Source organism: Ascidiella aspersa, chromosome 3 (assembly GCF_963924565.1).
Source record: "Ascidiella aspersa chromosome 3, kaAscAspe10.2, whole genome shotgun sequence".
Taxonomy (NCBI): domain Eukaryota; kingdom Metazoa; phylum Chordata; class Ascidiacea; order Phlebobranchia; family Ascidiidae; genus Ascidiella; species Ascidiella aspersa.
In genome coordinates, this window is record NC_139449.1 from 8,845,938 (window position 1) to 8,858,639 (window position 12,702).

Consider the following 12,702-nt stretch of genomic DNA (forward strand, 5'->3'; position numbering starts at 1 on the left):
AGTTTGTTTCCACACAAGAATTTTTGTCAATGCCACTCAATGGACGCAAGAAAATGCCCCTGCATGGATCATTGAAAAAGTCAAGTGAAGTGGGGCCGTCACCAAGGCCTAATCGCACTTCTTGTCTCCGGAATAGACAGAAGGAAAACAGCAAGGAATCAATAGGTAATTATAATCCAGTATTGCCAAAAAGTCTTAATTTTTTAAGCAGTGGTATATTGATGGGGGTGTCTAAGAGCCGTGACACCCCCCTTTAACTTTCACTCTAATGCTTTGATGTTAAACTACCATCATTGCACCTGGCATTTGAAACCTGTCTGTCCTTAAATCGCCTAATCACTGCTTGTTATCTCTGTTTTCCTTGCAGCTTAAGCACATGTCACCACATATAATTATAACAGGCCTGCCTTATAACAATAATTCTTATATATCTCTTTCAAAGAATATTAATGCCCCGGTGCCCATTCATTAGCAATAAGTCGCTCAAGCGATCTGTTGAATGTATTAATTAACCATTATTTTGAAAAGGAACAGCCGGCCATTTTTGTTCTACCAGGCAATATCGTTGCATTTACAACATGAACCATTATTCAGCAAAATGTAGTAACTTTTCAAATTTAAATTATATATAATTGTATAACTTCTGTAAAAATCACATAGTTAGTTAAAATGTGAAGCAAAGGAAATAACGATAGAATGATATTGGATTATAGGAAATAGAATAATTTTATTTTTTTGCTATCTTTTTTGCTACTGAGTTGGTAAAAAATGGACAAAAGTCTTGTCAATTTGTGTCTTTAAAAATAAGGCTGTCTAGCAACAACAGACCTAAAATCGCTTAGTCTCACTACAAACTGGGCATAAACAAAATTTCTATTTAAGCCTATAAATGACCGCATCAAAAGTGGGTCAAAGTGGGTTTTTGGAATTCTTTGTTACAGGTGAAAATAGGATTTAAATACTTTATTTTGAGTATTTTAAATAAAAATAATAAATTGTTAAAAACTTTTAAAAAAGTTAAAACCTTTTTTTCTTTAAACAAAAGTTTTATGGATATATTTTGGCCAGCATTTTATTACCAATACACAATATTCATTGTAAGTACCCAAACAAACAGAAAATATTTTAAACTAGAATCTCGAAGCAATTCTCCAACTCACACGGTGTCACCATTTTCCTCGCGGAGAAGTTCATGTGACGACTTTCTTGTATTTCTTGCATCAGAAAAGAAAGAAGGAGAAAGTAATCCCAAGGTAATTACTCTATATTATCAGGGATGCCCGACACACGGCATGCATGCCAAATATGGCATTCTGATATTGATGTCCTTATCCCCAATGTTTTCAAAGATTCGACAATTGTTATATTGCATAGTCACATGAATTTGTTTTTAGTTATCATGGCAGCATCTTCCATTTTGTACTTTTAGATGGTAGCATGCAGGATAAATTCAAGAAGTATATATATCATAGTCCCTTTATTAGTTACTTGATTTCAATACTATTTCCTTGCATAATAAATATACCACAACCCCTATCGCTATCAATTGCCAATGCATCACTCAAATCTGTATCAAACTATTTAAGAAATTAGTTGCATAGTTTAGAAGGAATATGACAATGGCTATTTTATCCCTGGATCCTGCATTCGAAGCTTCCCTGCAAAACCTTTTAGAATTAAAAAAAATGTTGACCTAGTGCTTTCTATTTTTTTTTCATCATTTCAAAAGTCTTGTGTTTTTAAATAAAAGGAATCCACTTCCACAAGTGGGTCCATCGTAAGTGACGACAACCAGATTCACAGCAGTTGTTCCATCGCTGCCGCGGGAGAACTAAAAGCAATGTCTGGCAGTAAAAAAGGTGTGTATGGCACTGGTTTTAATATCATACATCTATAAATAATTATAAAGAAACATGCCACTGTCTACATTTCTTGGCAACATTTCTTAGTCCCCCTTAATTTACAAATTTTCTATTACACTTTTACAAACAGTAATTTTTTATTTATTCTTTCAAAGTTTGGCTTGTTAACATGTTTTATACCTTTAAAGTATTTTTTTTTTACATTTTGGGACTACGCCAAGCTGTACTGTGAACCTCACTACAAGTTTTGTTTGGAAATATACATCTTATATAAAATATGTTATATATAAACATTTTGTGTTGCTAAATTTATACAAATGTATACTGTCTCTGATGTGTTTTAAGCATAAAAGTATAAATAAAATCTAAAAATTAACTCAAATTTGTAATTGAAATTAAACCAATTTTTGTAACCTGTTTTGATAGTCGCAAGTAAGAAGGCAGAAAAAGAAAAAAAGATGGTGATTATTGTTGAGGACACCCGCTTTGTTCTTGACAACCATCTTTTTGCTTCCAAGCCAGACACGATGTTGGCAAAGTTAGTATTACGAAAAAGTGTCATTTAGGCCTAAACAAGGTTTTGTAAACGAGAAAAATAATCTTTTAAACTAAATTATAAAAATAAATAAATTATAATTAAAAGTCTTTGAAATGCTTTGCTTATTAAAAACTATTTTTTTCAAAAAGTAGAATTTATTTAGCCTTAGTTATGTGCTTAACGTTCCAGAGTAAAGAAATTGTTCACACTGTTATTTGTTGTGTTTACAATAGTATTCGTACAGTTTGCTCACTAAATGTGTTGAAAATATGTTGATTAATTCAACTTTACGTAGTTAATTTTTTTTTTATACAAGTTTCAAATGTCTTTTAATTTATTTCTTAAAAATGTGTAGCCACACAGGGAGTTAGATTTATTTAAAGTTACTTAATTTTTTTTGTTACTTTTAAACAGTGCAATTTAGCTAAACATGATCGAAAAAAAGTGTATGAGATGCCATTATGTTTTTAAGGCTATGTCAACCTCGGAACTTGGACATATTTAGTTTTAAATAAAAAAAATGTTTAAAAGAAAATAACATTTTCACAAAGTTTAAAAAAGTCAATTGGCATTTGGCACTTTTGAAAATCCTACTACTACCAGTTCCGGCGTCTCCTTAACGTACATACTTTAACACAGGATGTTCAGCAGCCTAATGGTTGACGAACGGGGCTGGACCAAACCCAACGAAAGGGGCGAGTACGAAATCGGAGAGGGCATCTCGGCTTTCGTTTTCAAAGCAGTTCTGGTAAGTGTGCCTCGAGTTACTGATACATTATGAAGGCGGGAAGGCGGTGGCCCGCAAAACAAACCTCAAGCAACTCTGACATGGCTTTTTTAACCCTCAGCCGTGAATTGTATTGTGTTGTCTTGGTACGCGATATATCACCAATTGTCTCCTTTTGTTCGGCAATTGGCAGTGCATTTTTGCAGCGAAAAAAATCCAAACTGTCGATAAATATCCGATTTTGCGTCAATCTAATGTTTTGGCCATTTTAATTTTATTAACAGCGTTAAAAAAATAAAACCTTCAAATAGGTTTTTGCAAACGCACGACATACTGTGGATCTGAATGGCAGTTAAATAAAATGGTTTCTGTTTCTAAAAAAAAAAACTAAAATTTTACGGACACAAAATTCGCGCATGAAATGGCCTTCATTACTAAAATAATGTTGTTTATTATAACTTCTATAGGTTGATTATGAATAGTTTTTTTCTCACAGCCCGTCCAAATTTTTGCCCGTCCGTCAAAAAGTTATCTTTTGCCTTTATTTGACAACTTTAACTGCGTATGTGCAATTTTTTTGTTTTCTATTTTACCGCATGGTAATTTCATTTTATAAGAGCCTGTTCAACGCAAAATCTCGTTGAGTAGCTACTTCAGCTTTTAATTAAATTTATGCCAACGTACAACGACACAAATTGTATTGTTGGTATTCTTCTTCTACTTTTTGGTTGGCTACAAGTTTGCGTGGCTGAGCGTAGATTTTGTTTTAATGAGTTCGGCGAAGCTTATTCCAGTATTTGTCTCCTAAATTGCATGGTCAAGTTTATATGAAGTTTTATATTTTCATTACTGGAAAAGGTTATCCGCCCATCAGGAAAATTAATCTAAATTGTTCTGCCTCGCAGTAGGATTTTGCTTAAATATTCATGCTTAAAATGTCCGAATTTCATCGTTAACTTTACTAGGTTACATATTAAACTTATTCCTTACCAGTCAGTGAAAGGTTTGTTTTACCGGTCCGAAAGTGTCAAAAGGTAAAAAACAACTTTGAAAATCGTTTATTAGTCGTAAAAAGGCTGGAACGGAATCTGATTTGGCGAAAACAATTACAACACCCTTTCTTTGGGCACTGAATTATACTCCATTCACAACTATGTGTCTATTATTGTGTCAGCTCATAAAGGTGTATATTGTTGTTCTAAAAATAGTATTTCGTCTTGTTTTCAGGAATACTACACTGAGGGATTTGTTACCTGCCCCCCTGGCATGTCAGTAAGAGACATAAGAAGTGCCTGCGAGTATTTTCTCATTCCCTTCAATCACCAGACGATCAAGTGCCAAAACATGGGTCAGTAACCCAATATTTTACATCTATGCCACCTGGTACAATAAAGATATTTTTCCGTCTGGCCGTAAGTTTTAATTGGCTGTTTTAGATTGCAACGTATGTAATTTATTTAAAAATAGCCCTCGCATAACGCTTCGGTTTACATCCATATTTATTCAGTGAATCATTTAATTTAATATTGAACTATTTTTCTAGTTGCATGTACTTACCGAGAGTCATACTAAATAACTGTATTATCTTTATGGAGACACCCTTTGTGTTAAATTTATCACAAGTGAAACATATATTTTTTAAATAAAATCAGGGAGAAAATAATATAAGGTGATTTAAATCAGGGGTTGTCAAACTTTTTTTTACCACAAACCCCTAAACAATTTTTTTTTTTTTTACCGTCCACGGTAGGCAAGAAAAGTTCAAAAAGGACGTCATAAAATGACACAAATACAAATAGATTTCATAAATCTGCTGATTTCGATCTAAGAGTCTAAATACATCAGTGCAAAACCGTTTTATTTTACTTTCTGTTTTCTTTAAATCTGTATTACTTATTAAATATAAACTATATTCAAATAGGCCTTCATCAACCCCCTAAAACTATTTCACGAAAGTGGACCCCCTTGAACCCCATTTTAAGAACCCCTGATCTAAAGAGTCTCAACATAGCGCTTTAATTTTTTCTCTGTTATAAAATGACTAAAAACGAGACCTTTTTATTGCATGTTATTCTCAGGCGCCTTCATGCACGAAATATCGAACGACGGCGCACGTCTCAAGTTTCTGCAATTCCTCGACAAAGACATTCTGCCGCTCATGGTCAAAGTGGCGCAGGTATGAGTCAATTGTAGATGCAGCACACATCACATCAAGTCAATGAATTGGTGCATTTTGTATTCTTACAATTATATCTGGTACTATCAAAAGTTCATGAAAACATGCTAAAAAAGCCGTTTTTCGTATAAAACAACCTAACAAATGTTAAATATGTTGTTGCTACCAGGCATAGTTTCTACTAAAAATAAGTTCTTCTGCTATATATTTGTTCGACCAGTCTTTCGGCTAATTATTCAGAAAGTCTTCACCAGGGAATGACACACACGACCAACACAGCGCAAAGTAAAATGACACACACAAAAAACGAAAAAAGTGTTTTTTAGCTGAAAACCCGAATTTTTAAATTGACGTAGCGCGATTAATACTGAATCTACGTGTTCAGAATTGGTTTGTGGTTTTTTTTTAGACGCAACCTAACATTCTAGCGGTCCCCACTAAATTTCGACAAAAAAGTGTTTTTTAGCAACCCTAGTGGCCTTAAACTCCTCAAATTCTCAATCAAAATATAATAAAAGGGTCATTAAAATCATTGAATTATTTTAATACCACTGTGCAACTACTGTACCTTCGGTGCAGCCACTTAGCACTGTTTACTCGCTCGCCTGTTAAGTCCAGCTACCGCGAGTGCCACAAAGCACATTTCACATTTCTTTGAGGCTTGAGTTGGGTCTAGTCACTCGAAAAGAGAAACCAACCCCAAAGCTTTAGTCACTTAGCAATGTTTACCTCACCTGGAAGTGTGGCGAATGAAATGAGGTATATGACGAACTTTTAAGTAAAATCTCAAACATTGCTTGTTTTTCAATGTTTCCCCAACCTATAAGTGGAATCGCAGACTTAGGTCACTTACAAAAGTTTCCCTCGCTTGTTAAGTGCAGCGAATGCAATACAGAATGTATTTTCCACTATTAACTTTTAAGTGTGGCGAGTGAAATAAGGTATGACCAACTTTTGAGTGAAATAACAGACTTAAGTCACTTAGCATTTTCCCCTCACAAGTTAAGTTTGGCGACCGCGAGTGCAACACGATATTTTCCACCAATTTGTAAGTAAAATCAAAGACTTAAGTCATTTCCCTAACCTGCTAACCAACAGATTCGAATGACATGAGCTATTATCCACCAACTTTAGAGTCAAATCATAGGCATACACACCTGTTTCACTCACCTGTTAAGTGCGGCGACCGCGAGTGCCACATTGTGGTGCTGACCGACGACGACATCATCGAGTGGGATCCCGACTTCCCGCCTCAGATGGGCGAGGAATACACCGAGATTATCAAGAGCACGCACCTGCATCGCTTCCTGCGCTACATCGAGAACCGCGAAGTCGCCAAGGCCGTGCTCAAGGAACGCGGCATGAAAAAGATTCGCCTCGGCATTGAGGGTGCGTTTTTAACGTTTTTTAATCGATTCAAGGTATTTGATTTTGTATGTTTTTATTATAAAGATTGTTGTAGCTTGATAATAAATCGCAAAGCCAAAAAGGTCGACATTTTACATTACAGATCCGTGCATGGATTACCCAAAAATTCTTGTGACTATATTTGACTATTTTTGAGTGTTTTGCAACGTAGCGTTTTCTCCGTTTTTTGACAAAGTTTTTTTTTTGGTAAACAACGTTTAGCATTTTTTACTGTTTATTTAGGCTTGGTTTTCTTTATTTTCATTTATTTGAGGGTAATATTGCTTTTGTAATGATTTTTTGTTAGTTATTGACTGTTTAGGTCGGTCTTTGGTGTGGCACCGTTGAATTTTTTGGTCCCTCATAGTTATTTATATGTCATTCGTTTAACGATATTAGGTTAATTAAGGTACAGATTTTTTATTTAGACCGCGATCGTAGATCCTAACAGCTACCGGGCCTTTAGTGACCCCTGCATAGCATATCAGAAACATACTTAACAATGAATTTTAAAGCCAAAAGAGGCGAGTAAATCGACACGATTTTGATAAAGACATTTCGACACCTGCTTGTTATATCATTAGTTAACCGTCCTTATTATAGATGATGCCGATTCGCTCGACCTTTTCAGCCTTAAAATTCATTATTAAGCTACATTACAGTTCCGTGCATAGTCTACCAAAGAAACATATTTTCGTTAAACTATTTTATCTAGGCTACCCGATCTCGATGGACCAGGTAAAGCGACGGAGTAGCGGGCGTCAGGAAGTAATCTACGACTACGTGCAGCGCTCCTTCATCGCCATGTCCTGGGAAAAGGAGGAAAGCAAATCGCGTCACGTCGATTTCCAGTGCGTCAACAAGTCGAAGAGCATCACCAACCTTGTCGCTGCAGCAGCCGACACGCCGCAGGACCACGGGCTGGTGGGTGGAGGTTTTTGTTGTTAGTTAGTTGGGTGCTGTGTTGTCAACAACCGCTTTGCAATAACCGAAGCCCGGTAAAGTTATTTGAAAACAGATCAATTTGCAAAGGAACATAAATATGAAACAAGTCTTTTCACGAGCAACTCAAATATTTAGTCAATACATTTCATTAACAATTTAAGTCTAAGTCACGTCATTTTCCAAAGCAAAGTAAGTCTAAGTCAAACTTTAAAATCAACTCAAGTTCTAGGCGAATTCAGTCAATTACAAAATAACTTAAGTCCAAGGCTATCCATTTCGGTCTTTGTGGGTTGACTTTCTGTTGTTAGTTGTGGTTAGTTTGTTACAGTGTTGTAAACATTGTTAACATCTTTATTCATTATAAACATCTTTATTCATTTTCATGATGTTAAAAATAAATAAAGAGTTATTTGAAACGTTCAAATGATACCTACTTCTGTATGGACTTTGATATTCGTATTACGTCTTACTACAACCTCCAACCGTTATGCTCCGAGGTAAAGTGATTTGCAAAAACAAATCAAGTCATTTGCAAATGAACTTAAGTCTAAGACAAGTCTTTTAATGAACAACTTAAGTCTTAAGTCAAGACATTTCATCACCAATTAAAGTCTTAAAAGTACAGTCATTTTTCGTGAGTTGAGTTTTCTGTGTTTGTTGTTGTTAGTTGATTGCAGTTTTGCAAACAACCGCTTTGAAATAACCAAAGCTCGGTAAAGTTATTTGCAAATTTGCCTTGGTCAATACAATTAAAAATAGTTATATGATTGCCTTTATTATTGAATTACTAAGAAAACACGTGTATTGTGTTCCAATTTTTTTTGTTTTTTTTATATAATAATTTTTTGTGTCAAACCTGCTGTGACTTGATTGTTCCTTTCTTGTCCTCAGCTGATTCAGGCCGAAGCCGAAATGCTGGAAATGCCCAACCCGGCACACCGCGATGACCTCGAGGTCGAGGAAAACGACTGACGTCATAAACCACCCCCACTCCAGAAGCCCCCCCCCACCAACCCGAACTTTTGCCCGAATTTTTGCGTCGTTCTGCCGCCAGAGGTCGCCACCTTTTTCTTCGTTTTTTTTTGCCGATGCTTGGGTTCGTTTTTGTGCGAGCAGCTAACCTTGTGCGTGATCTGTGTGCCTGGGTTGAATTTTGTAAGTTACCCCAAATCGGGGGTTCTTTAACTGGGTCCGTGGACTCCTTGAGGTTCTTTGAACTAGTTTTAGGGGGTCTATGAAAGTCAATTGGAAATATTAGTGTATATATATATAAAGTAATCAATTTTTCAAAGAAAACAGTTTAATTAAAAATAAACGGTTTAGCACTGAATGTATTTAGACTCCATTTCACTTTCTCATTTTTCGGACCGGAATCAGCAGGTTTATTAAGTCTATTTGTGTTGTGACGTCAATTTATGCCGTCCTTTTTTTGCAATTCTCTTGCCTCCCGTGGTGTACGCGAAGCAAAACAAAATTTTAGGGGTTGCGCTAAAAACATTTATTATAACCCCTGCCTAACTGGAAAGTCGTTTCTAGCAATCCTAGCCACATAGTTACACAGTCAAATAAAAAACGTGTTGCACCTGTTGGGCGGGAGTTTCTTGAATTGAGTAAAGTATATGTAATTTTCTTAAATTTTACCATTTTTGCAAACGAATTCTTTGTTTTAATCATTTTAGTTAGCTAACTAGGCTTTTCCCTATAGCTTTGGCTGCAAGGTTAGGCGTGCGCCAGATGTCTATATAATATATTACCACAAAACGCTTATAAACCGCAAGTAAAGATGGGACATCTAGGAGTTCTACCCGTCCCAAGTGAATTCAACCCTTGTCCGTTTATAGCCGCAGACTGCGCCAAAGCGCCTATGGCAACCTTTAGTTATTCATTTGTTGTTTAGCTTATATTAGTGCAAGTTATAGTTGCTTCAAATGGCCGCCAACCTCTTCCTTTTCTTTGGTTAAATTTATTGTTTATCGTTAACGTTGAAATGAAATTTCAGTTTGCTTTTTGGTCTAATGGCCTATCATTGTTACATTTGTTGCTTTGCTAGCTGTCCACTAGCTTATTTGCCTAATAGGCAAAGAATACTGTGTAAGGCCTTTTGCCGTACAACCGTATTATATTTGATTGCAACGTAAAACTTTTGCCGCGTTCAACAAAACGAAACATTTTCACCGTGTCTTAAGTAGAAACCTGGTGTTTTTTTCACAGTTTAAAACTATGAACTTATCTGCAAGTAACTAATGACAAATTAAGCGGTTAAAATTGTCATTTCATTTTATTGTGTAAAATTGCCTCCGAAAATCGCTTATTTAATGCTTTCGGGAGTAAAAAATCCTTTGCGTTTTGTATAATACCTCATTTGATGTGGCAAACTGTGTAGATATTAAAATATTTCGTTGGTTAAGACGAGTGCCTGTTGACGGCTTTGTTATAAATATTTTTTTTTCTAAAAGGGTCATCATAAAAGTTTTTTAGCGGGGTAAAATTTAAAGTAATTTAAATTTCACGCTCTCATGGATATTTTACGTATCTACTTATTTCGTGCAACTTATTAGGTTTGTGTTATTCATTACTTGACAACTTACACAATATCAGTGCGCAAGCACAGGCACGGGAGCTTTCAACCATTTTTTCAAGGCTCTTTATAAAGCACTGTTTGTTAGTTCGCAAGGCCGCCTGAAAACACCTGAAACTTTTGTGATTTCGCCTGTTTTAAAAGGAAGGCGACTCCCTTTTTTCAGTGGCCGTGTACTTTGCCTATTTATGATATTGTTTCTAGATAGCGCGGAGTTACCAAATGTTTTCTTTTGTGTTGTATATTTAACGCACTCGCTTTCATATCTCCTTGCTATTTATGTTTTGCAGGTCGACTCTCGTTTGCATTTTCACTTCGATATGTTTAATAGATAATTTGTCGCTTGAACTTGCGTTGTCTAGGTCAGTTTTTCTAATCGAACACCAAACGAAAGTTTAGAATTAATAACGCATTGAAATCAACAACACAACAAACAGGTTTGTTCAGTTTTCCTAGTGCGATGTCTTGAAATTTTTGGCTGAGTACAAATTTCGTCCTGTATTACAATCCTATTGTTACGCAGCGAGTTTTAGTATTACATAATAATAAATTAGGCAAATCACAATAGAACATGAAAACCGGTGACGATCATTCACAGAACACCGGTTTCATAATTACTGGTCAAGATGGTTTCAAGCAAAGCTGCAAAATGTTGGTTGAAAACAGTTGCAAATTCCAAGTGACTTCAAGACACACCCACTATTCCATTGATCTAGGTCAGTTTGGCTAAGTAGTGTTCTAATTAACTTCTGACTGATACTAGCGACACAAAAATCCGGAAAACACCATCTGCTTGGCCTAAAGCGGATTAAGAGCTCCTCTTAGTTCATCTTAACCTAGCATTGAGACGTTGTTTATAGTATTCTATTACCCAATAAAATTAAAGAAAAAGTATAATTTTTTGTTGTTTCAAACTAGAGATCTCAGATAATATCGGACTGGGGCCGATACCCGGGGTCAAGTGATAGTATCGTTACCTGTCCGATACCACTGTAGAACCTGTGATGATCCGATTCCAAACTAATTGAGGAATTCCAGCCATGGTTTGTGATAAAAACTCCTGCTAACCTTACTTTTTGAAAGCCTGTAGCGGGGCGCATATCATCCACGGGCCCTATAGTTTGAACGCCCCTTCGTTAAAGAAATTCGTCTTTACGTGGTTAAAAATGATGTTCTGTTTTATGTGAGGGGCATACTCGTTTAGCTGTCGTTTATTAACAGGAAATGTTGTGGAGAGTTTTGTTGAAAATTTTGAGCAGATTATTCAGTGCATGCTACAAGCTCGAGAAAAATGGAATTTCGTACAAGGATAAATAGTGTTTTATGACAGCTGATTTGTACGAATAATTGTTTCAAGCCTAAAATTTTGTTAGTGGATATACCTTATTGGTCAAAGGATTTCCCGTGACCTCCTTTATAATTGCATTATCAGCAAAAAACCTTGAAATAGTGTTTCACCTTTGAGGTAAAGATTTTGAGTACACTTAAAAGCGTAAGACCAACTGCCAACTCTCAAGTGAGCTTATCAGAGCGAATGCTTTGATAACACAAACGTTTTGTTTGCATTTTCTGAGTTACTTAGTCCTTCAGGATTGTTTATTTAAACGGCTTTCTGCTGATAAAGTACTCCCAATTATGATCCAACAATGGGCAAAACAAACAGTGTGCCGCTAAAGCACACTTGTGGAAGACCAAGACATCCTTAGTAATTGCTATAACCACTAACGAGTGTTGCTGTTGATAAATGAGTAAATCCATATGAATTCGTTGCAAAAAATATGGGCCCAGACTCACAGTGATGATAGTGCAGAGGTCGGGAACCTGTGGCTTTTTTCACTCTCTCTCTCACTCTAATTCTTACTATAACTACAAAATGTGCGCACTTTTTAAAGGCAGTTTAAAATGTGCGCCCATTCTGAAAAAAAGTGCGCACATTTTTCAATGCATGTTAAAATTTGCGCACATTTTCGCGTTTACATTTTTGCGCACATTATGCAAAACAACGCCACGTCCCTGTTGCATTGCAGGGAGTGCCGGTGTTCAGGCTCGTGCGCCATTGTATAAACCAGGGGTGGGCAACCATTTTCTAGTCGCGGGCAAAAACTAAACTCAGAAAGATCTCTGTGGGCCGCTAGTTTATAAATTTTAAGAAACTTTGGAGTTTACGGAACTTATTATACCAACCGCAACGACTGTTAATCAAGAACTGGGGTGTTTTGCAATTGAAATAGATTCGCAATAAAATTAAACTATAGGGTAGCCTATATGTTACACTTGGTACAGTAACAAGATGTGCGCAAAGCACAAAATGATTGCTTAAAATAGGAGGAATAGCCTCGTGCCCAGTTTATAAATTGTGTCGCGGGCCGCATGATTTGCCGCGCGGTTTTGTCCTTTTTCGACAAGTCGTTGATTTGCGCACCTGAAATATACCCCACAGTTGCAGGTAAATCTATATGTGATTTTGCC

At 36.1% G+C, this 12,702-nt stretch overlaps 1 protein-coding gene across 1 annotated transcript; it reads left to right on the forward strand.

Annotated features, from left to right (window-relative positions):
- On the forward strand, positions 1-9,249 carry LOC146159063 (BTB/POZ domain-containing protein 10-like). The gene is made up of 10 exons (XM_083383474.1): positions 1-165; positions 1,135-1,253; positions 1,751-1,859; positions 2,289-2,400; positions 3,040-3,148; positions 4,355-4,475; positions 5,206-5,303; positions 6,482-6,692; positions 7,426-7,634; positions 8,547-9,249. Exons 1-10 carry the CDS (start codon positions 30-32, stop codon positions 8,625-8,627), a joined length of 1,305 nt encoding a protein of 434 aa, XP_083239600.1. The 5' UTR covers positions 1-29; the 3' UTR covers positions 8,628-9,249.
- The last annotated feature ends 3,453 nt before the right edge of the window (positions 9,250-12,702 follow it).